Source organism: Nanorana parkeri, unplaced genomic scaffold, assembly GCF_000935625.1.
Source record: "Nanorana parkeri isolate BGI_ZX_2015 unplaced genomic scaffold, ASM93562v1 scaffold826, whole genome shotgun sequence".
In the NCBI taxonomy this organism is placed as follows: Eukaryota; Metazoa; Chordata; class Amphibia; order Anura; family Dicroglossidae; genus Nanorana; species Nanorana parkeri.
In genome coordinates this window covers 513,046-539,848 of record NW_017307094.1, presented here as the reverse complement: position 1 = coordinate 539,848, position 26,803 = coordinate 513,046, and the positions used below count along the sequence as shown (strand labels likewise).

Sequence of the window (26,803 nt, the reverse complement as noted above, 5' to 3'; positions counted from 1 at the left end):
GGTGGGGGGTGGGGGTCAAAGAAGGGGGTGACATTATATCAAGAGTTTGCAGTTTTTTTATATGTTAATTTAAGAAACAACTATTGTATGTAGTTTTTTTCCACCTCAACAATATGGACAATATGGACTGCTTTGTGTAGATACATTAAATGGGTAAAAGGAATGTAACCAGTTTTGGATTTGGGTGTGCTATACATTGCCTAAAAAAATTAATCTTAAACTAAGTAGTATGCTCTGCTCCTCTTCCCTACAACTTTACAGGTGCATTTTGCAGAAAGTTCTGGCTTTAATTTTCATAGCCAGGACTCATTTTACTTACACATGTGCAGATCTTTCTGCTCCTATCTAAACTGACTCACAGCACCGTGTCTGCAGTGTCATTAAGAGTTACCATGCAGCAATGTTATTATTGCTTCATTGTAACTACTCTGGTTTAATCATACCAGATCAAAGGTGTGACCTTTGATCTGCATATGATGTCAAATTTACTAAATTATGGGTAGTCCCCCTGTGTGTACCTAGTTTTACACCTCTCCCCCTAATTACATAATTAGACAAGACATAGGAGGTTATAAGGGTTTCTGGAGGGGTGTAAATGACCGTCCAAGAGTCAATGCTAATACATGCTTGAATAATTGCATACATGATTCAAAACAATCTTATTAAAAATCTAAACCCTGCAGAGGATACATTGGTATATTCATTATTATCAACTCTAAAATTCATTTGGTCCGACAGTTCATTATGTTGTTCAATGTAATTCAGATGTGGTTACATTTTTATAACCAGATGGTAGTTTTCAAAGCATATCTTAACTTAATAGGCCCCGACGCGTTTCGCCATGGGCTTCATCAGGGGACCCATTGAGGATGAATCATGCCGGGTTGATCTACGGTATGAGGGAGAAGTGCCCAGGAAGCCAGTTAGGAGCGGGCGGGGGATAGACCCACCGTTGTCTCCACTGCTTACTTGGTTTGTCACACCTGGGACCCCGGGGTCCTTTGGGGAGGAACCTATATGCGGTATCGAGTCGTCCAATCGCAGTCGCCAGGAGTGTTAGTTCTCTCAGATCGATATTTGTGGTTCGTGTGATTGCTGCTTTCACTCTGGAGTGCAGAAGCTAGCCTGTAGCGTCCCGTGGCAGTCCCCGCAGAACCACAAATATCGATCTGAGAGAACTAACACTCCTGGCGACTGCGATTGGACAACTCGATACCGCATATAGGTTCCTCCCCAAAGGACCCCGGGGTCCCAGGTGTGACAAACCAAGTAAGCAGTGGAGACAACGGTGGGTCTATCCCCCGCCCGCTCCTAACTGGCTTCCTGGGCACTTCTCCCTCATACCGTAGATCAACCCGGCATGATTTATCCTCAATGGGTCCCCTGATGAAGCCCATGGTGAAACGCATCGGGGCCTATTAAGTTAAGATATGCTTTGAAAACTACCATCTGGTTATAATAATGTAACCACATCTGAATTACATTGAACAACATAATGAACTGTCGGACCAAATGAATTTTAGAGTTGATAATAATGAATTTACCAATGTATCCTCTGCAGGGTTTAGATTTTTAATAAGATTGTTTTGAATCATGTATGCAATTATTCAAGCATGTATTAGCAATACATTTTGTATATTACTTTAAAATATCTCTCTTGGACGGTCATTTACACCCCTCCAGAAACCCTTATAACCTCCTATGTCTTGCCTGCATATGATGTCAGTTAAAGCAAAGCGTTAAAGAAAAAAAAAAAAAAAAAAAATGAATGAAACAAACAAACTGTGTTACTAATTGACCCCTTAATAGCCCTCAGGTAACTTATCTGATATTTTGCTGTTGATTTTTTAAAGATTGTTTTAAAACTTTTTTCATGCATTTGTTAGTTCATTTTTGTTTAGGGACAACAATTAAAGCTCAAGATTTATTTAAAAAAAAGGCTTTTTATGTGCAAATAACTTGCTATGCTTTGTAACAGAAAGCACATTTTAGTGTCATTATATGCAGGAGAAATGATAGCATAAAATGTGCACTTTAAGTCCACACTTTTAAAACTAACACTGGTCAAACTAGATAGATTGCATAGAAAATACGATATTTGGTCAATACAATATTGTCAAAAGCAAGACTTGTTTGTACTAAAAAAACAATATATGTATTACTTTGTTATCTTAAGTAATGACAAAGTTATCGCCTAATCAATAGACCTATTGCTGAAATGCAAATATTGCTCAGGTCCATAAAGGATATACGGCTGCAAGAAGTGAACTGGGTAAACATTCTTTGGGTAAACACAGACATTTACATCCACAAAAAAAAAGTAAAATCAAAATAACCCCCCAAAAAGAAAGGTGAGATTTGATGGACCACTTGGTCTTTTTATGCCATCACTCTTTTATGTTGCTATGCCATGCAGCTCACTGTTCTGTGCTCCCTCTGCACTAAAATGGGCTCTGCTGTTTGAATTCATGGGCGAGTAGCAAGTTCTGATGTTGTGTTCAACAAATGCATTCCTGGGCAATTTTTGACATCTAATATATAAGTGTGTGCTTACCTGCACTGTATCTAAATGATGGCACTACATATCCATAAATATTAATGCAGCCTGCCATTTATGTAGAAAAGCCTGTTTCAATGCAGAGGAAGCTAAGATCAACAAACCATATCTGCAAGATAAAACGTGCTCATTTGAATGAGTCTGTATTCTGTAATTGATTTTTTTGCAGCAGTCATTTATTAAGGATGCTAAATGCACATTCTAAAGTACAGGTGGTAAATGAAATAGAATTGCATGGTTTATGAGATCCACTTATCATTAGTTGGATATATAGCGGTTGATTTACTAAAGGCAAATAGGCTGTTCACTTTTCAAAGGAATTGGCACTTAAGGGAAGGTTTCTCTTAGTTTAGTGAATGTGGCGGACGTTTACATTGTCAAGAATACCCAATTACATGCAAGGAAACAAAAAAATAGGAAAAAAAAAACAGTATTTTTGCTTGCATTTGATTGGATGATGGAAGACAGCAGAGTTTCACCTCATTCACTAAACTAACGGGAAACTTCCTGTACAATGTGCAAATTCCCTTGTAAAGTGAACAGCCTATTTCCCTTTAGGAAATAAGGCCCATAGTTTTTTTAGTGTAGCACTGCCATATATCCATATTTCAGTAAGAACAGAAGCAAAAAGAAAAATGCAGAAATCAACATTTTCCATATGGTACCTTCAGCCTATGGAAGTAAAAAATGCCTATGAGTTAAATGAATGTGCACTTTGTACTGCCTGTCATTGTTAAAGAACAACTTTTTTTTTCCGTTTTGGATAGAGTGGTGAGGGGTTAGAATCTGTCTAGTATTTCTTACTGTCTGTGTCCTTGCTGGTGAGATACACCAGATAGACTACAATATTTAGGGGTCTATTCACTAAGCTGCCGAAGGATCAGCCGAAGCTACGGCTGATCCTTCGGCTAGCTTCGGCCGCAGAACCCCTTCGGTTCAGTAGAACTGAAGGGCTGCAGTACGGGCTATTCACTAAAGCCCATACAGCTCCCAAAGTTGGCAGAGTGGCTCAGTCGAGCCGAAGGCATATGCCACGGCTCGACTGAGCCGAGGTGAAAGCCGAAGCTGGCCAAGTGGCCGGCTGCCGGCCGGCCGACAGCCTGCTTCTGACAGCTGGGCGGAGCCAGCCGTCATCACATGGCGGGCTCCGGCCACTTGCAGAGAGATCAGCGTCCCTGGTTACAGGTAACCAGGGATGCTGTCATTACACACTGAGAACCCGGCCTGGCCGCTTTGATATCACAGCGGCCTCTCCGTGTTCTCAGTGTGTAATGACAGATGGCATTCCTGGTTACCTGGAATCCAGGAACGCCATCTGTCATTACTCTCACGGACGCTCAGGGAATCAAATACGGCTCCTGGCCGCCCCGGAGAGAAACACTTTCTCCCAGAAAGGTTCACTCTGCTCGATCGAGCAGAGTAAACCTTTCCCTTCTTGGTTTTTCTTTTTTTTTCTTCTGCTGTTGGCTGCCGTCAGAATAAAAAAAATGGCTATTTGAATAGGTCCCCATTTCATTTATATAAGGTGCCAGTGTTCTGCCTACCTCCTACTCAATATTGGGGATTGGCCCCTGCTCCATCCCTGTCATCATCAGGAAGGACTATATGGGTGTGGTGCCCGGATGGTTCCCTAGGACACATACATGTCAGCTTGTGATATTGGTAGGTAATCTCTTTATTCAGTAATAACGGTAATTTATTTCCTCTAGATTTAAAATGCTTAGATATATAGATAGCGCTAACAATATTGCAAAGTAACAACAGTCACCGTAAATATGAACAAGCCATCTTAGGGAAAATAAACTTGACTTGACTACATCATCAGGAAAGGCTTTAATTACAAAACCCAAACATGGCAAACATGACACACTATAATGTCAAAAGTATTGGGACACCTGCCTTTGCTCAGCATGTTCGACCGACCCGAAGCCACGCGAAGCCAGCCTGAAGTGAATAGTCGAACAGTGTTCGGCTCACTTCGCTTTAGGTCGGTCATTCACTCGGATGCCTACGGCAGCTTAGTGAATAGACCCCCATGTCTTTATGGACCTTGCTTTGTGCACTGGTGCGCAGTCATATTGGAACAGGAAGGGGCATGAAATTGTCCAAAATGTCTTGGTATGCTGATGCCTTAAGAGTTCCCTTCACTGGAGGTGATTGGAACACCTGAATCCAATGATTTGGAGGAGTGTCCCAATACTTTTGACAATATAATATATATATAATTTTACAAAACTGTATTGATTTTACAGAGAACTATTTAATTCTCATACCTCACTGATGCTTGCATAGGCAGAACCCAGAGAACGTGTATGAAATCCTGCAACCATATGGAGAACATCAAAACTCATGCACATACTGTCGCTGGTGGCTATTAAACCCATTATTCCAGCACTACAAGGGAGGATCATTAACCCATTGGCCACCATGCTGCTCAGTACTGTGACAATATTTCATAGATATGACATCACACCCAAAATCTCTATTCTGCCAGACAAACATAGCCTTAACCTCCCTGGCGGTATTCCCGAGTGTTGCTCAGAGTTAATTTTCAGTACCAAGAGCGGTAACCCCGAGCCACACTCGGGATAGCACAAAAGTGTCACTTACCTTGTTCCTGCGAGCCCGCGGTGTCCTCTGCTGTGTGCGCCCGGCCGGTGCCGGCATTCGGCTTTCAGTTTACTGTTCGTGCATCATAGCGGGGGGCGGAGCCGGCGGGGAATTCGAAAGTGAAAACATGACATTTACACAGAATACATTGTAATCTGCTATAATTACATTTATGTATCAAACTATTTCACTTCAATTTTGTCCCTAGAGCTTTGTCCAGTGCCCTGCCTGCACTTTTACTGTTCTTTCTGCCTGGAAACTTGAGAACGTCCATGGCATCCAAAAAGCATCCCTTTAGGTCAAAAGCGGTTTTAGACCAGGTAGAATTGAGTGATAGCGATTCGTTGGGAAATTCGTCATCAGACACTGAAAGTGACGACAGCGACAATTCTGCGACTGAGCTCAGTGATGTGTGAACTTGGTACTCTACTGACTGTGGTACAGATCAGGCAGATCCCCCAGAATTCCCATTTGCTGGACCATTTTTTAAATTATTTATTATAATTTATGATTTCGTGTTTCAAACTTTATCATACCCGGGATGTCTACTGGACTCTTGTTTACACAGATTTAGGGGAGTTATTCCTAAGATTTACTAAGAACTACAGGCCTACAATATAAAACAACAAATTGCCATGAAAAACAATCTACCGCTTTGGCATGTTAAAACCCTGCATAATCATACTGCCAGGGAGTTTAAAGTGTATTTCCACATTTGCAGTTAAATTTGAGAAAACTCCTCTTTATGTTTGTTACGTGATTCTATTCACACAGCATAAAGAAACATAATTTTAAAAAAGTATTTCTTACCTTTTTGATGTTTTATTAAAGCATGGCAGATGGCTAATTCCAGATTTTTCTGAGCCCCTTTACAGTGATTTGTCTTAATAGAAAGGCTTACAACTGAAATTTGAGGATTGTGTTACACGCATTCACTTAATTAATATACAATGGACAAACCACCTCAGACCCCTCACAGCCTCTCCTAACATTGCAAAGAAAGATAAGCAAGTAAAAATGTTAACCCTTAAAACCCCAACCCAAGTAAAAGCAGTATACGCATTTTTTATTTATCTTTTTAGCTTATGCTCTGTGAATAAGAACATGCAGCAAATATACAGTACATTAGGTGTTATCCCAATTTGGCTGCATAAGTGGAAATACACTTTAAAATACAAACTTGCTGATGGCTCTTCCTCTGACTGATCTATCCTAACTGACACATTTACAAACTGTACATCTTGAGTGTGCTTCTGCCTGTGTTTTTAAGACTAAAAAGAGGATTCTGATGGAGAGTGCAAATCTAATGTAATGCCTTCCTTGCCATCAAACTCCTTGGTGGTTGCACAAGCTGTCACTTTGGCAGTAGCTCCTATGAGAAGTACAAAATAGGTTGAGCATTTACAGCTTATTAGGTACTTGTGAGATATACATTGTATGTATTTTGTATATTTTAGGCATAGAAACAGCCTTTGCTGGTCTGACCGGCTGGTCATGTTTAAGGACAAACAAGTAAAATCATATCTGCATTGGCATCTAAAGGGTTAACTATGCAATCTTTCTTACTTAGCACCTGACAGCTTTTAACAGTTGTCGATTCCAGTTTTAACTACAATACAATAACAGGTTTACCTAGTTGATTCTGCTGTGAGGTGTTATCACACATAGCTATGCCATGTAGGCACCAATGCGGCTATAGAATACTTAAAACTTGCTGACTCCACAGTCATTGCTAGAATATGTGATAATTATGACTCCAAAAATGTGTTTTGAACTACTGGTGCACACAGTTTGCTCTAAATACCAAGTAGCAAGCAACATATTGGAGGGTAGTTAACTCAATCAGCATGCATTCAGTGCATTAACAAAACTAAATTAAACAATTAGGATGAGCAAATTACAGTAGACCATGGCAACCAATCAAATTCTAGTTTATTGTGGTGAGCTCTGTAAGAGATGAATTGTAACCGGTTGATATGGAAATACAAGGCATTGGATTCAGGTATTTGTATAGCTGCAGCAAGTAAATACAATTTTTAAAGATGGCCATTAATTTAACCCAGTATTCTGTGAAGATTTAAAGTGCCACACACCTTGCGAAAATCGTACGATAATCGCGGGAAATCCCGTGATTGTACTATTATCGTAAGGTTTGTGGAAGCCGTGTGACCTCTACTACTGTAAGGTCACATTACTTTTATCTTACGAACATGTTCGAAAACCTGCCGAGAATCGTACGATTTTCGGTGGGTGTGTAGCATGTTCGTAAGATAAAAGCCGGACAGCTTTAGGAAAGATGCTTAATTAGTGGTTCCCAAGGATTGATTTTGGCATCTCTGCTCTAATGCACAAAAACAGTACTAAGTGAATCATGTGGGATCTATTTATACATTTTCTTCACCCCAGATCCACACATTTTTCCAGCTTGATTCAATTGTCAAAGCTGTGGGAATCTTGTGCGAAAACATTTATAAATATACCCTATGTGTATTGTACAGTATGTATGTCATAAATTACTATTCAGTAGTCATTCTGCTGTGTATACTATCAGAGCTCACAGATAGTATAAGCCGAGGGGGGCACTTTTCACCCAAAAAAATGGGCTGTAAATCTCGGCTTATGCTCGAGTATATACGGTACTTAAAGAAAATGTGCTATGAAATCTATATATGAATTGGATGACTGACATTTCTGGGCAAGTGTTTTATTATAAATTATGTTTTACCAGTACCCAGACATTATAACAAGGCATATGATAAAACACTATTTGTTAAAGTTATCGCAATATTACAAAAGCAGATCATGAACTGGACATGATAGCTTTTGTTGTTATTGTAATGCATTGTTGTAAATATAGTATTCTTTTAAAAAATACAAACTTTTTGGCATTTAGCAGTCCATAAATTCCCATTTTTTTGTCTCTATGATTGCATATATATATTTCTAGAGGTATATCATATTTAATGATATATCATTTACAGACAATATCAAGTTTGGGTAGTGGGTTTTGTAGAGGAGATCCATAATATTAACATCTCTTTTCTTGATAGAATCACATTTCTTTACTAGCAGTTTGTTTTTATCAATAGAGGCATTTTTTCGTGTATCCCAAAACCCAAAGTAGTGGAGATAGTGGTAGGTCATGGTATAGCAGATATTGTTACTCAAACTTGAATTTAGAGCCCCAAAGATGCAAAGCAGCAGTAAGACATAGGCATGGCTTCTGTTATGGCACATACATTGTTTTCTTTCTCAGGTATGTTGTTTGTCCTCAGAATGTTTGTTCACTGTATTTTCTGAGGCATGTGCATGGTAGATTTGATGTAGGCAAGCATTTGAATACTTTTTGTTAGAGTTTGTTAACAGTTTCCCAAAGGCAATAACAAGAGCAAGTGGGTCTAGGCCTACCCACTAATGACAGCCGGTGCCCCTTTTACTCTGGAACAAAACACAGGCTTAGGGATGACTTTACTGCAGAATATAACCCCCAAGAAACAGGGACACAGCTGCTCTATCATTGAAAATCCTCTGTGGGGCAGTTTCAAAATGTTAGTGACAGAAACTCTTGTTGTGCTCTAATATTAGCATCAGTCTCCAGCTGCTCTACATATTACTTGGAATGACAGTCTTGGCTTCTGTGACAGTTCCATAATTTTAAATTGAGGGGATGTCTGGCACATTCACGGGAGGAATCTGGCTTTGCACAGGTATGTAACTGGTGAACTGCAGTATGATAGTTTAGGAAAGCCTGCTTTTTGAGTCTGCCTAAATGAGGATTTTCCAGAGCTTGAACACAGCTTTCTACAGTGTCTTGTTGTGCCCTATTCTTACACTGCTGTGTGCACCACTTGCTGCCACCAAAGCAGTCTCCTTTAACAGTCACTGCAACATGCTTGCTGCATGGTATCATTCTTCCATCTCATTGTGACATTAGCAATTTAAGATACCCACAACATGAAAAGTTATTTTAAATATTTCAAGCCACGAGTCTGACAGTGACTCTTATACTCTTTGGAAACAAACCTAATTTCCTCTTCTTTAACCCGAGAATGGCAACTTCTTTCCAATAAAACAGTGATCTTGTCGCTATTTTCAATAGCCCAGTTAATAAGAATTTCACACAATTAACATTTGAAATTATATATATATATCTATATATATATATATATCTATATATATATATGTAGATATATATATATATATAGATATATATATACACATACACAGACACACACTTTTCCTTTCCTGGCTCCTCCTTAAGCCAGCTAACTACGGGTCAACTACACCCTCTTGACCCCCAATAGGACATTCCTAATAGTTATTAAAAGAGGAATACTCACAAGACAATGTTCCGTAACACGAACTCGCGCCAGCTAAGGGTAGGACCGTCTAGCTGACATGAGGAAGAGCCAGGAAAGGAAAATTACAGTAAGTATGGGATAACAATTTTTTTTATTCCTGGCCCTCCTCATGTCAGCCCACCATGTGATGTGAAAGCAATACCTGGGGGGGGGGGGGAAAAAACTCAAACACACAAGATAACATTCAAAATAGTTTAGTAATATCAAAAAACAGACAGCACAGACAATCATCTTGATAGAGCAGCTGAGAGGATGGATACTCCCAGAGACTCATCCACTCCAAAATAAACATCCAATTTGTAATGTTGCAAAATAAGGTGTTCAGAGTGCTCCAACTAGCTGCTTTGCATATTTCTCCCACCGAAATCCTCATGTAGGATGCCCAGGAGGATACCATCCTCCTCCTTGAATGAGCCCTTAGTTTGTAAGGAGGGGAAAGACCCACTTTATGATAGGCAAGAGCAAATGGTCTTCATTATACTTTTTTGGGGACAGATAGAGCTTTCTTTTTGCTGAAATTGAAAATGTTGCTTATGTTTGTATAATTAAGCTGGTTGAAATCAGTTAGAAACCCAATCTGCTGTATGGATTCTTCCAACCTGCACAAACCCCCATCCTATCTAGCAGAGATCATAATCAAGGCTGCTATCTTTACACATTTATTATACAATGAATGAATTAATGCATTTATGTTGCGCTAAGTCTGTGTCGAACTGTACTCTAAAAATGGTGATATTCAAAAAATGACAAACCCATGTGGCCAATAATCAGCAAGTATCCGTGAAGGCATAAACCTGTGTAGCTAAAAATGCGATGCACCTTTACCAGTGATGCACCTCTGACAGTTTATTAAATAGTATGCATAATTAAATTACATGGTAGTGGATATCTATAGGTAGAAAAGGAAAACATGAAGAAGCAAATATTATAAATACTATTGTATTTACAACATGTGAATTGTGTACTGAGATATCAGCCTTCATTTTTTTTTATTATTTTAAAAAACAAAACATGCTGTTGTGTAAATGTACTTTAAACTACTTTGTAAAATTCAAACTATTTTCTTTTAAAATGTTGCTATATAATTATTTTTCTCTTAAAAAGAAAAACTGCACATTTGCACATCATAGTTTTACAGATGGTGTCCTTAAAATTTATTATTTTGCCTGCATTCTTTAAATGTCAGTAAGCAATTTCCAGTCTGGGTGAAACCAACCATTCAGAAGAGGCCTGCCTTTTATCATCAGCCTCTCAGTGCACTATAAATAAATTCTAGAATATGCTTATAATTAATAGGAAATCATATAATGTTAGAGAATCCTTAGCTGTGAAAGTGCCTGTGTATTGCTTTATATATTTAATGATATTAATACTGAAGATATGAGAGGAAGTGGAATTTAACCCAGACTGTACATTTAAAGTGACACTAAATTCAGGAGTTAAAGCTTAAAAAGTACCTTAACCATTACCAAAAATTCCTATTTGTGTATCACTCAGCTGTAGATCATCAAATCATCTCTGAATTGGTGCTGACACTGTCCTTTTTTCTGGAGAGTGGCTACTTTTGTTCCCCATGGTCCCTGTATGTGTTGTAAAGTAGCCACAGCTCCAAGCTCACTCCCATGATGGACTACAGTCAAATTAGTAAACTAAACCTGAGATTGCAGTCCAACACAGGAACGGGCTTGTCATTTAGTGCAGAGGGGAAAAAATGTTACGTGTCGATGTGGTGTTTGATGATAGATCTGCATCACTGGACAATTTACAGTGATGGACAGTGAATTTACATCGGGTAACGTTATTCACATATTTTATTTTACAGTGTGGTTGCCTTTATTTATTTTAAACTCTTTGTGGGAATTAATGTAAAAGGGATGAATGTACCCCTGTACTCATTCCCCTGGGGGGAGGATATCTGGGTTAGTATTTTGTTATTATATTGTGTTTATGTGCAATAAATGTATTTGAATGCATTTTCACAGAAAATCTTGATTTGATATGAAAGTTCAGACAGCCTTTGATTCTAAACCTGGCCATACATTCAAAGATTGCTATACCACCACCAGGAAAGTATTTTCTAAAACAGAGCAGAAGGTACAAAGCCAACATTATTTTGATGCTCAACAAAGATGGCAATAATCCATGCGTACCCTAACAGTTTTACCCCGGTGTTTTTCTTTTATTTCATTAAATCAACCCCACCATCATAGTTAAATATTTGTTATTCATCTGTGTCTATCTTCTAGATTTAAAAAAATTTCAGATTTAGACTTAAATTAACATTCTTTTCATTCCCACTTAAAAGTACAAAACTGAGTTCTCCTTTAAGATACCCCCATAATGGAAGCAATCAAGTTGAAAGACCAATTTTAAGTGGACAAACAAAGAAAATATTTGTTATTCATCTGTGTCTATCTTCTAGATTTTAAAAAATGTCAGATGTAGACTTAAATTAACATTCTTTTCATTCCCACTTAAAAGTACAAAACTGAGTTCTCCTTTAAGATACCCCCATAATGGAAGCAATCAAGTTGAAAGACCAATTTTAAGTGGACAAACAAAGAAAATGTATTTCGATGTGTTTCTGTTACAAATGTATTCGTTTCCAAAAATGAAATAAGGAAAACCTTTATGTTGACTGAGAATAGTAATCTGTGAAATTTTGGAACACATTTTGGAGCAAGTCTATGTGAATGAGTTTCTTGACACCTTGACACCATGGGGGTGATTTACTAACCTAAACACACGCACGCACCAGGTGCGTGTGATTTTTACACAGCAAAGCGTATTTATCAACCAAAAAGTCTCTATAAGCATATTTCCACTAATGCCATATATGGAAAAATCATGCACACGATGCATATATAATGCTGCTTCACAGTTTAGACAAAAATGGTTAGCTCATGCATTTACATTCCTGCATTCATCAACGCAAGCAACACAATGTAGAGCTAATTTACACAACATCACCTTGCAATTCAGGGCAGGGCTTTGCACAACACACCTGCTGGGTGTGTACACACTACAAAGGTGTTTAGATTCCACCCATAGATCATGCTGGGAGGGAACACACTACAGTGGTGTATACATGTTTGTGGTGTGTTTATACGGTTAGTAAATCAACCCCCATGAGTGTGTGAAACCTTAAAAGCTCCATATCGCTATTGTTTTGTTGTTCATATGTTTGAATTAGGGGTGTGGTGTCTATGTCCCTAAATGTTTGGATTTTTTTAATGAGGATTGACAGAAATGTAAACCACTATTTACCTTCTATTCAGTCTATTTAGTTTTCCTCTTTTTTTTCAGATCAGATTCAGCTGTTTTGTATAATGACCGATCTGTACTTGAAAATCATCATGTAAGTGCAGCATATCGCTTACTGCAGGATGACGAAGAAATGAATATACTTTATAACCTTTCCAAGGATGACTGGAGGTGAGATGAGTAAGCAATAAGTATTTTGTAAGCATGTCTATGCTTACAGTTATGTTAGGGTAAAGACATTATATGTACAGTATATTGTCTACTTTTGTGGATCCTAAAGGATAGCCAATGATTACTAGACATGTGCATTTGGATTCGGTTGAACCTGCAAATCAACTAAATTCAGTTGATTCGTCAGTTTGTCCGAATCCAATATAACAAATGTATTATATGCCCGAATATACTAAATCTATATTCGGGCATTTATAAATTAGTTTGCAGAATGCGCATGCGCGCCGCTATCTCCAAAGTGGCATGCAAAAAAGTCCAGGTAAACCTATTGAATGACTTCTCTGCTTCTGATGATACAAGGATCAGCGGAATATGATTAGAGGCAGAGCCGTGGACAATATTCATTACACTCATGGTATTATCCTTAGCATTTCTGCCAGCCATACAACCTACTTGGTCCAAATCAATAAGAGTAGGGACATGGGGAAGCAACCTGTTATGCAAAATTTTAATAAAGACCTCTAAGTCTGTATTGAACATTGAGATGGGACCAATACTGTGCACATTGGGACAAATCCTTCCCCTGCTTGGGAATGACTATAATGTGAGCATAAAGGGTGTCCCTTGGTAAGATGCCAGAATCCAAAATTCTATTGAAAGAGCAGATACATTTCTTGCCTAGTATAGAAGAAAAAGTAGAGTAATAAGACAACGAAAATCCAAAGAGCAGTAAGAATTTGTAAGTACATTTACTAATGTACTCCTGTGACCCAAAAGAAAAATAAAGCCAAAAGAAGGTTCGGCTTTACTTCTCTTTTAATTCTTGTAGTAACGCTCTAGCCCGTCCTCTGTCTGTAGTAATTTGGGCCTAGACTTTCTATCTAAAATTGTTTTGCTGCTGACCAATTTTACACTGCTGTATCATCTGCAGTCTCTACATTTTTAATGAAAGCTTGATAGAAATATTAGTGCACTTGCAAAAACACAGTTGAGTAGTGTAGGTGATACTTCTTTTTTGCACCAGTTACATTTTCAGGGCAAGCTTTTGGGGGTCTACCCTCTTCTTTGTGGTCCAAGCAGTACTAATACACAAAGGTTCGACATAGCATTGAGAAAAAGTTCTGCATAGATAACAATTTCTGGTGAAAAAATCCTGGGTAATAAAAGTATTTCATAGGAAATAAATCTATTTGAAAGTGATTTAGAAAGCTGAGGTCCCGATTTAGTTTATCTCTTGTGTCAAACAGAATTATAATTTGTAGTTTAAAGGTTTTCCTTTTCTGATTATGTTTAAAGTTCCCTGTTTTCTGTCCTGTTTCACCAATCTAGCATTCCTGGTTGCATTTGCTGTATTGAATGAGGTACACCACTAGAGATGCAGCTGTATGATCCAGTTTACAGCATTTTTTATTCCAAAGTTTTATTTTCTTGTTGGCATCCTTGTAGTCAGCATGATGTTTAATTTAAATCTGGTGGTTGTCTGAAGGCCAGCTTCGAGGGTTGTTGGAAGATTTATTTCAGCCTTTTGTCCTCTATTATGATTGCAGTTCTTTGATGATCACTATAAAGCCTTTTAGTTCTGGATTGTATATGGTCACTAGGAGGTACACGCTATTTTATTTGGGCTGGATTGTATTTGGTTACTGCAGGTACATGGCTATATGTTTTCTTCTCATTGTATTGTAGGATATTGTCTCTTTGGATTTTCAAGGCAGCATTCATGCACTGATGGATTTGTTGCTGTAACCTTTTTTATGAAAAGATTAGTAATTATTTCTGTCTTCTGGGTCAGAACAAATGCAGTGGTATCTTGTGGCCTGGCTGTATATGATGGGTCATTTGGTGTTTTGGGGGTGTGAGATGGAACTGTGGAGATAGTTGTGTCAGTAAATGGGTTTCCTGTATTTTGAGGTATGCCATTTTTATCCCTGATAGATACCAGGTGCCTTGGAAATCCCAACATGTGCCTGAATAGTTCATTTTTACTTTAATTGAAAGGGGATACAGTTGGACACAAACAAATATATACAAGATGTCAAGGGGCAGCTTGCAGCTGATACTCAATATAAAACTGGAATATGATCCCTCCCATGATTTTAATCAACAACTGAAAGGTCTATTAAAACACTACAAACCCACATTTATTCAGAGCTCATCAGTGCAATCCTAGATAAACCAGAAATGTGGAACTTCTATATGTTGCCGAAGATCCACAAGCCAGTAAATCCAGGCAGTCCAATCATGACAGCTATGCATACACTCACTGAACAAATCTCAGGCCTTGTAGAAAACATGATAAAACCATTAGTTAAAATTACTGCTAGCTTCCTGTAAGATACAGTTAATTTCCTTAACAATATCCACAATATACAGCATCTCCGTAGTTCCCGCTTCCACCCTCAAAAAAGTGTTGTTTTTATAGTTTATTTTCTAAACATTTTTCTAAATATTTTTGTATCAGTACTGCTTTGACTGTGACGGGGACAGACGGCTGAAAGCTTGTCCTGAAAATGTAACTGTTAGTGCAAATAACATATCACAGACAGTACACAACTGTGTTTTTACTTGAGGAAAAAAACCTAGAGAGAAAAATACCCGGAGCTGGCTGCCTTGTGTGCAAAAAAAAAAACATTTAGCTGAAGCTGGACACAGGGTTCAAATCTTAAAAAAAAGACTCTTATGATTAGTAAGTTCCAGACAGGTTAGGATTTATTTTGTGCATTATTTTTGTTCTGTAAGAAGCTGCCTAAATTATTTGTATGCTGGATATGCTGCCTATATGAATTTAATACTGGAAGCAAGTGTTTATTGCTCACAGCTATTGCTGACCCATTACCACTCTACATGGTGTGATCCTACACCACATGCATGGTAAGATTGGCTGATATCTGGATAATTTTTGTGCGGTGGAGTTGTTGGGTTGTTTAACACCTAAGCATCCTTAACCTCCCTGGCGGTATTCCCCAGTGTGGCTCGGGGTTAATTTTCAGTACCAAAAGCGGTAACCCCGAGCCATACTCGAGATTACACTTTATTGTCACTTACCTTGTCCCTACAAGCCCCACTGTGTCCTCTGGCCGATTCTGGGTTTCTTCCCTGTGAGCGCCGGCGTCGCGAAGGGGCGGAACAGGCGGGAAATTCAAAAGTGAAAAATAGAAAAAAGAAACAAAAAGAAAAAATACTGACATAATCAGACCACCAGTGAGGTTAATCTGTAGGTTACAATTTTCAGTCAGATCGAGAGAATGTTGTTCATCTACATTATATTTCAGAACTATGAGGGCTGGCACTGACAGTCATTTTAAATATTTACAATCTGGAACCAATAAGCTGGTTCCTGATCAGTTGATTACTATAATGGACATTTTTTTTTTTAAATGTAATTACAAAATGTTTTAAGGTAAGAATTATTTTTAACACTTGTTATAATAAATCTGCTAGTATTTATTAAAACATAGTCGAAAAATTGTCGTTATAATTTTGTGTGTAAAGTTGTGATATGCTATTGTGCAACATTATCACCATCTTTTCTAATTTACATAGCCTCTGATATTACTGTAGAAATAGCCACACTTGTCATTCTGTGGTCAGATAAGGCAGACAAGAGCCAAAATCACGAGTGTGCACATTACAGTAAGTTACAGCAGGCCCCCAGAGTCCACAAGCTCTACAGTTATTTTTTACAGCTAACATTGTCAGTATATAAGATGGAATGTTCATACACTCATTAACTCTCATGTATAATTCATAGGTGCCTGCCAGAAGGTACATACAGTGTACCTGATACTATGCATGAGTCTATACAGCTGAAATTTACAGCATATTTTTATTTACATGTTGTCCGTTCAGATCTAACGGTCCACTACACAAATTAAAAATAGCACAATGCAAATTAAATTTTAAAAAAATACTTGTTTCAATCATTCATAAATTATTAGAGAAGAGAGAAAAAAATAAAATAAACCAGGATTCAGTCTAACTCATGTAATTTCACCTGATGTCAATATCCACAAACTTTGTATCAGAATAATTTGTGCCATTTTGGACACCTACAATGGTTAAGAAATAATTTATAATATGATTATATATACATTACCTGTCACATATTAATTTTCAGAGCTTACCAGTGAACCAAGCTATGAGGTTTTTTTTAGAAGTATCTAAATCATGGACAAACTTATTTATTCAATGTAAACTGTCTACAGGGGAAAAAAATCATACTTCTGTTTACTGTTTATTGTTTTTTGCCTAACCATAATTTCAGCGTAGATTAGGACATTTGGGCACAATTGTTTGTTATTATTATTGTTTGGGCAATATGCATTGGAGTCAATAGGGAAGGCAAAATGAAGGTGGTTTTAAAGGTGCAGCTGGCTTTAAATGGCTTCTGAAGGTTACATAAGCGTAAGTTTTAAATGCTTATTAATCTTTTTTTTTACTTTTAACACACACATTTCTATGTGGGTACACACCAAATGCAACTAGAAAGCAATACAGGGGCAGTTATCGATGACATCAACAAAATGGCTTTTTTTTTTAGCATTGACAAGTCAATCACATGACCTTGTTAATAAGCAAAGAGTTAAAGTTTGGCATTAGGATTAGTGTTGGCGTTTGGGATAAGGTTAGGGTTACAGTTTAGTTTAGCATTTAGGGTTAAGATTGACTTTTTTTAATTAACAAAGCTATTGATCACCATGTTAGTGTTGACATTGTCAACACTGGAAGTGATTGTGATTATACAAACACTACCATTTTGCACTTAGTTTTATCAGAAAACAGTGTCTTCACTGAGACGGAACCTTTTAGGGGTAAGGGTATTTCTGAGCTCAGTGATAGCTAATATGCACATAAAAAGAGGAGAACATCTAATCTTTTTTTTAACAAATCATACATTTTCAATTTATTTTAATATATACAAGTGGAAAATCTGCAGGAAAAGGAAATGATTCCTGAAATATGTGATTCTCCCTGAATTTAGCCAAATTGCTATTTGATTTGCATATCATAATATTCAACCGTATGTGAATTGTTTTGAAATTTTAGTGTATGTAGTAAAAATAAATGTATAGAAGAATAACTCAAATTTAAAAAAAAACTTTGAGTATTTTTTCTGGAAAACAAATATTATTATGCTTCATTTTATGAAAACTACATTTATTAAAAAGACAGCAAAATAAATATGCCTCTCCTTTTCTTGCATTAATTCTAGCTGGAGTTATTCTTCTGACTAACTTACTCACACTGAATTTGATATTTAAAAAGAATGAGCTTACCTCCCTTGGAATAAAGATATCTGCATGGGGTTTGTGACACATATGGTTTGCAGTCAAAATGTCACAAACAATTAGCCTATGCACAAGATAAACTAATGTCTTACACGTTCTTTTACTTTCTGCCTTATGACAACCCTGAAGGGAATTCCGGGCTTTGGTGATTGAGATGGTGTTGGCTACAGATATGTCCTGTCATTTCCAACAAATCAAAGCAATGAAAAATGCTTTGCAGCAGCCAGAAGGGTGAGTAACCTTGTTGTGATGTCCTGCAGTAAAAGGTCACAGCATATACTGATAGTTTATTATTTTGCACTTCAAAGGCAACCTGTGAAAGCTATTAGGCATTCTGAAGTTACCTCGTTCTTGTTTAAAGGAGATTTAAAGATTATATTAATCGTATTAATCGTACACAATATATTAATCGTATCTTACAGGACACCTGATTTCATTCTGGAACCAGTGGGTTATGCAGCTACCTTTGGGAGATTTGGCAAATCAAATTTGGAAGTATACCACCTATACTCCCATTCCCACTCTCAGGGAAGCCTCAGTTTTTTGCTAGTGTCTTTAGGAGAACATACCTCTTTACTTTGCTCTCAGAGGAGCAAACTACTTTAATTTTTTTCTTTGTTCATTTTCTCAAGGTTTTTCTGGGTTTTTTTCTAGCAAGATTCTATGATGTTGATGAATGTTATTGGCCAAATATAGCCATATGGCCATATACATTGATAAAAATAATTATTTGATCTACTGCAGATTTTGTAAGTTTGCCCACTTACAAAGAAATGAAAGGTCTATAATGTTTATCATAGGTGTATTTTAAATGATAGAGACAGAATAATAACCAAAAATCCAGAAAAAACACATGATATAAATATTATAAATTGAGTTGCAGTTCAGTGAGTAAAATAAGTATTTAATCCCCAAGCAAAACATGATTTAGTACTTGGTGGAGAAACCCTTGTTGGCAAGCATAGAGGTAAGACGTTTATGTAGTTGGTAACCAGGTTGGGACACATCTCAGGAGGTATTTTGGTCCACTCTTCTTTACAGATCTTCTCTAAATCCTTAAGATTTCTTGGCTGCCACTTGGCAACTCGAAGTTTCAGCTCCCTCCATAAATTTTCTATAGGATCAAGGTCTGTGGACTGGTAGGCCACTCCATGACCTTAATATGCTTCTTCTTGAGCCACTGCTTTGTTGCCTTGGCGGTATGTTTTATGTCATTGTCATGCTGAAAGCCCCATCCAAGACTGATCTTCAGTGCTCTGGCTGAGGGAAGGAGGTTCTCATCCAAGATTTTACAATACATGGTCCCGTCCATTGGCCCCATTATGCGGCAAAAGCGGCCTGTACCTTTAGAAGGGAAACAGCCCCAAGGCATTATGTTTCCACCTCCATGCTTGACTGTAGGGATGGTGTTCTTAGGTTCATAGTCAGCATTTTTCTTCCTCCACACACGCGAGTCAAGTTAATGCCAAAGAGCTCAATTTTGGTCTCATCTGACCACAGCACTTTCTCCTAATCCTTCTCTGAATCATTTAGATGTTCATTGGCAAACTTCAGACAGGCCTGTACATGTGCCTTCTTGAGGAGGGGGACCTTGCGGGCGCTGCACGATTTCAATCCATGGCAGTGTATTGTGTTACCAATGGTTTGTTTGGTGACTGTAGTCCCAAATGCCTTGAGATCATTCACAACCTCCTCCCGTGTAGTTCTGGGCTGATCCCTCACTTTTCTCATGATCATCCTTACCCCATGAGGCAAAATCTTGCATGGAGCTCCCGACCGAGGGCGATTGATGTTTATCTTGTATTCCTTCCATTTGTGAATAATCGCTCTATCAGTTGTTTTATTTTCACCAAGCTTCTTGCCGATAGTCTTGTAGCACATTCCAGCCTTGTGCAAGTCTACAATCTTGTCCCTAACGTCCGTTGACAGCTCTTTGGTCTTGCCCATGGTGGTGAGGTTTGAATGGAAGAAAGAGATGTTTTTTATATACATAACGAGTTGTCATTAGGGGCATTTTCTTAAATTGAAAGGACTAATCTGTGTACCAGATAGCCAGTCTGTGGGAGCCAGAATTATTGTTGGTTAGTAGGGGATCAAATACTTATTTTACTCACTGAACTGCAACACAATTTATAACATTTGTACATTCTGTTTTTTTCTGGATTTTTGGTTTATATTCTGTCTCTAACATTTAAAATACACCTATGATAAAAATTATAGACCTTTCACTTCTTTGTAAATAGGCAAACTTACAAAATCTGAAGGTGATCAAATTATTATTTTTCTCACTATAATAGTCAATGGCATCACTGCATCCCAACCTTTTGGTTACATGCAGCTGTGGATGGGGAATTCCCTAGCAACAGCTGATAGGGTCAAAGCTGAAGGAGTTTCATTCCATCTTCAGAGAAGCTTCTTCTGTGTTCAGAGAAGCTCATTCAGACCGGGTTTGATCCAAACCCAAGCTTATTCCTACTCAGGAATGCTATTGTGCCTGAATGGCCTCTTTCCCATTTAGGTGCACTGTGCATGAACACTTCATCTTGGCAGTACATATGTGGATCGGTCTTTCCTATTACTTGCCTCTCCTATCATAGTACAGCAATTCTCTGAATTTTTGAATGTTACTGGGCGCACTGCTGCCTAAAGTGACTGGTCACAGAAGGCTTATCCCTTCCTGTGTACGTTTATCTCTTCCTGTGTATGGTTGTGAGTTTTCCTGGGGGGGACATTCCTCACACTCTATGGAGGATAATAGGCACAATGGAGGTAGGCCAGTGGGCCCTGCCAGTTCATGCTTAACTAATGGCTTAGGGGAGTTCTGCACTATTTCTCCTAAGGGTCCTGATTCTGATAGCCTATACAGCCAGGTCCTCTCATCTCCCTCAGAGACCATCTCCGATTTCCCTCTGACTGCTTCTGAACTTCCTGAAAAGAAGGATGAGGATGGCACACATGCCTTGCCCTACAGCAGTCTGCGATGACCTGGCCAAGGGTCACCAACTTGGCTTATTAAGAATGCCTCAGCCTGCAAAATACTTTCCTGTGCACTTGCTCTTGCAGCAGGTATTGTACCGTGAATGGTCTAATACTTAAAAGGTCATTCTTCTTCCCACGTGCTTTGCTCAGCAATATCCTATTATAGAGGGGTTGCTGAAGAAGTGGGTTGTCCCAGTCATGCGCCCAGCTATTTCCTGTCTTAGCAAAGCCTTAAAAGTCAGTTCAGTCTGTTCAGGACTTACCAGTATTTACGAACCCTGTGGACAAAAGGATAGAAGCCCTTTACAAAGCCTTATTCTTGCTTGCAGGACCTGGTTTGCAACCTGCTGTGGAGACCACATCCGTCTGCCAGAGTCTAGCTGTGTGGTCCAAGACCATGGCTCAGAATTGTGGCTCCTTCTGTCCTCCAATGACTGGAGGTCTTGTCTGTGGCCTTGCACTACTGTGTTGATGGGCTTGCAGATACACTTTATCAGATATCCAGGATTGGCCTTCCTTCAGTACATACAAGGAGGATCCAGTGGCTTAAATATTTGTCGGTGTAGCTTCAATGCAAAAAGTGCTTTGTGCAAATACCCTTTAAAAAAACCCACCTTTGTTGACTCCTTGGACACCTATATCAAAGAAGTCATGGGAGGGAAGTCATGGGAGGGAAGTTTCCCCAGAAAAAAGAAGGCAAAACTTCCTTCAGTTAAGTCTTCAGCTCCTGACGTGAAAAAGAGTTCCCTTTGTTTCTCTCAGGTCTCAAGATCCAAGTCCAATCCCAGGACACAGTTCCACTGTAAGACCTTGACCGCCAAATCTGCAGAGTCCAGAAACAAGCCCTCCTTTCATTGTGGAGGTGCATCCACTGTGAAGAGTAGGTTGAAAGTCTGCTGCTAGACCCTTGGGCTTAGGGCCTTGAAACTAGAGTTTTGGTCTCTGCCTTCACCCTGCTTCATGCTGTCAAACTTGCCAACTTTTCTTCAATGGCCAATGAATCTTCACACTGCTCTCAAGCAGCTCCTCTCTCAATGGGTCATAGCTCCTGTCCCAGAATATAAAACTTCCTGGGATTCTATTCAAGCCTGTTCACTGACTCCATGGCAGAATCTGGCTTTTGCCCCCTTCTATATCTAAAAATTCTCAAAGGTTTCCTTTTAGTTCAAAAATTCTACATGAAATCTACTTTGTCAGTTATTGCTTCTCTTCACTTTCGAGAACTTCTGACCTCCATAGACATCAAGAATGCCTACTTACACATCCACGTTCCAACACATCAACAAATCTGCATTTTGCTGCGGGCATGCAACATTGCCAATTTGTTGCCATTCCCTTTAACCTGCCCATGGCACCTTGGGTCTTCATCAAGGTGCTAGCCCATGTTCTCACACAGATCCACTCTCAGGGTATCTGCATATTGGGATATCTGGACAATCTCTTGCAGTTGGCTTAGATTTTGTCTTGCACTGCAGAGATTGTGATAGGTTTAAACTCTCCATACATCATCATTGGATCCCCTTCATCACTTGGAGTGTCTGGGCCTAATCTTGACTACAGCCCTGTCCAGGGTCTTACGTTTCCCAGACCAACTCCAGTCTCCAATCAGGACAGTTTAGTTGTCCCTTCAACATTAGAACTCTTGGCTACAAGGTCACCCGACCAAGATTTAGTCGGACAATGTAATGGTAGTGGTTTACATCAACCATTAGGGATGCATCAGAAGTCACACAACTTGCTAAAGCTAAAGCTGGCTTATCCCCTGGCTTGGGCAGAACTTCACAATCATGCTCTGACGGCCATGCACATTCCCAGGTGTGGACAATCAGAAGGTGACTATCTCAGTCATCAGCAATTACCAAGAGGTGATTCTAGTTCTCTGTCCAAGGTAGAGAATATTGGACATGGATCTCTTGACATTCAGGTTCAACAATAAACTTAACCAGTTTGTTGCCAGGACCAGGGATCCTGAGGTCTTCACAGTGGATGCTCAGGTGACATTGTCGTATCAGTTCCACCTGATCTATGGCTTTCCCCCTTTAAAGCTCCTTCCTCACCTACTATGCAGAATCAAGATCAGAGGCATTTCGGTGATTGTCTTTGCACAAACTGGCACAGGAGGATGTGCTCTTCAGCTAGTCAAGCTCATTGCAGACTCCAGATCGGCCAGATCTTTTGTCACAGTGCAGTTTCACCATCCTGCTTCTCAGCCACTAGCTTTAATGGCTAGGCTGTTGAAGCCCAAGTCCTGAGAGACAGGGGCCTATTGGTCATCCCTACACTCCCAAAGGCTAGGAAATTGAATTACAAAGTCTATCATCACACTTGGAGGAATGCTTGTTCTGGTGAAAAGACAGAAAATGTAATCCCAGGAAGCACTCTGTGGGATGAATGTTGTCCTTCCATCAGTTGGGTCTGGGTCAGAGTTTGGCCTAAAGTACCATCAATGGTCAGGTTTCATCCATGCCAGTCCTTTTCCAAAGCCTGCTTGTCTCCCATTCCTTAGTGAAAGTATTTACACAAGGTATATATACTGTATACTGTATATATACACATATACACTGTATATATACACATATACATACACACACAGTATAGATAATATAATGTTTAGTATATGCGGTTAAACAGTAACTTACATTAATAGAACAAAATATCTATTTTCCAGACTGCTGTAATTAAGTTGATCATTTATTTGAATTTACAGGATTGATAGGCCGAAAGCCTTATCTCTGTTGTTGCATACAGCAGACATCAGCCATCCAGCAAAAAACTGGGACCTCCATCACAGGTGGACTATGTCATTGCTAGAAGAATTCTTTAGACAGGTATTTAATGTCTGTTTACTGAATATTTTACTCAGTTAACAGTAAAAAAACAACTAAAAATTAGCCTGAGAAAAACCTAATGGTGTATTAAATATTGAAATGAAATATATCTAAATTTCAAGAAACTGTTTTTGTACTGTTTATAAAAATCTGTCAAAAAATTGTTTTGTGTTTTGCTAGATGGAACCGAGGAGCATGGCTAATTCCTGTGCTCATCGGCTCCATCTAGTGGCAAGAATGCTGTGCGAACTGCATTTGCACAGCGTATGGCTGGGTAGAAGGTACCTGTGTGTCAAAGGTAACAATCCTCTACATTTAAAAAAATTTCCACACAAGATTCATACAACTTTAACCTAAAATGCACACATTTTTCTAACTGGATTTGACTAAGAAAATGTGTGAAAACAATAATAAATAGAACTCCTAGTATATTAGTAAGGGTCATGTCAAATCTTCTTGGTAATGTCAAAACTTCTTGTGTTCTCCACTAACACTGTCTGTTGATATGTGCAGAATAATTCCTGTAGGATTTATGGTATAATTCTTGGTGTCTGAAAATTCAGATGATATGTACATATTTTACTTAGTCTCATGGGTGTTATCGGGGAAGGTAAACTACTTTAGTGAAGATAGTGAATGCTGGCAATAAAGAGTGAATGATGATATGTAAACAGTAAATCATTACAAAAGTCAAACAAAGGCAGCATCATAGTACATAAGGTAAACAAAAATCAATAAGAACCAAATGACTATTTTCAAGGTCAGAGTAAACTGAATGAACAAAGTTTGAAATGTTAAACCTCAAAAAATGAATCAAGTTAATGTATTGTTTTTCACACAACTGGAGAGTTATTTATGTTTTTTTATTACACAATCATATTTTTATTTATAACGAAAAAATTATTTTCTGACCTTAAATTTTAAAAAGATTTCACAAGTCCCAGACACATTAATTACTTCTACAAAAAGCTAAAAGACAAGCACAATTTTAATTCAACATCTGTTTGAAACAATACACCATGCAATAACTCACAGATAAAAGAGACGTACATGCAGAAATATTTGCTTTGTTTGCATTCTGAGCATGTATCAAGATATTTTAATATATACAGAAATGTAAACTGATAAAAACCTATAAACTTTGCTTGGACCCCTTCTCTTCTCTATCTACACCTCCTCCCTTGGTCAGTTAATAACCTCACATGGCTTCCAATACCATCTCTATGCGGATGACACTCAAATTTACCTTTCTACTCTGCAACTAACCTCCACAGTGTCCTTGCGTGCCACTAATCTACTAACTGACATAGCAGTCTGGATGTCGCAACACTTCTTAAAACTCAACCTTTCAAAAACTGAGCTCATGATATTTCCTCCTGCCTATGCACCTTCCCCCAACGTTTCCCTTGAGATTGTTAACACAACTATCCAGCCCTCCCCCCATGCCAAGGTCCTAGATGTCATGCTTGACTCGGACCTCACCCTTCTTCCTCACATCCACTCACTATCCAAATCCTGCTGCCTTCACATTCGTAACATCTCCAAAATACACCCCTTCCTCACCAAAGAAACCACAAAATCACTCATCCACTCACTTGTTATATCTCGTCTTGACTATTGCAACTTCCTCCTCATTGGCCTACCTCTACAAGGCTATCCCCCCTTCAGTCTATCGTGAGTGCAGCTGCTAGACTCATTCACCTAACTAACCACTTATTTTCTGCAACCCCCCTCTGTCAATCCCTGCACTGGCTTCCAATAGCCCAAAGGATAACATTTAAAATATTAACAACCACTTACAAAGCCATCCACAACTCTGCCCCTGGCTATATCTCAAACCTTGTCTCAAAGTATCACCCTAACTGTCCCCTCCGCTCTTCAAAAGACAAAAGTTAGACTGTTTGTTGGTACCAATGAACATTGCTGCAGTCTTTTGATCACAGAGTGTTTAGATATCTGGCCTCAGAAGTAAAGTTAAAACCCAACTCTGAGTTCTGTGCCATCCCCCCAATTGACCCCCTTTCCCCTTGAGGTCCACTGGAGGTATTGTATGCTTTTTTGTTTTAGTACAGTGCTGAGAATGGACAGATCTTATAGTCTCCTATTAGATCTTCCTCTTCAGTGTTTTACTACTAACACCTGCTTGGAGTATTTATTTTTCAATCTAGTTTTTATGATACTATATTAGTATGTCAAGCAATTTACTGTTGTTTTTAGGGTGACAAAGAAGCAGAACTTGGCCTTCCGTTTTCTCCACTGTGCGATCGCAATTCAACAATGGTTGCTCAATCCCAAATAGGTAAGAATACAAAAAGCGTTTTTTATTCTGTATGAAGATTAACATAATATGAAGCATTCCTTTCATTTATATTTATTTTATATATATATAGCTTACTAACATACATGCACAAAATATTTGTTTTCTGGGAGCATAGTTTTATTGTTAATTGTTTTATTTCTGTACAGACAATATTACTTTATCATGCTAAAATTAACCTTTTCACAGCAACATAAATGTAAAGCACACACCCACAAATATTTGTACATACCTTTAAATGCCTTCTGGAGCACCCGTGAGAATGGATGAAGCTTTGATATGAAAATGCCAACTTTACTTCCTAAAGTGAAGATCCACCTTCTTTCACCTTCATAGCAAAAACTATTGGTTAGTGAGCATGACCATCATGCTTAAAACAAAGCTATGTGTTACCCATTAAAAACAAAGCAACAGGTTTTCTTTAGTGC

The 26,803-nt window shown here is 38.5% G+C and overlaps 1 protein-coding gene across 1 annotated transcript in view; it reads left to right on the top strand.

Moving 5' to 3' along the window:
• The window catches only part of PDE1C (phosphodiesterase 1C), a 135,559-nt gene that overhangs the window by 73,381 nt on the left and 35,375 nt on the right, over positions 1-26,803 (top strand). Inside the window, exons 8-11 of the mRNA XM_018565264.1 lie at positions 12,835-12,963; positions 18,381-18,482; positions 23,938-24,058; positions 26,276-26,357. Coding sequence (XP_018420766.1) covers positions 12,835-12,963; positions 18,381-18,482; positions 23,938-24,058; positions 26,276-26,357 — 434 coding nt within the window. The remainder of the gene's footprint in view (positions 1-12,834; positions 12,964-18,380; positions 18,483-23,937; positions 24,059-26,275; positions 26,358-26,803) is intronic.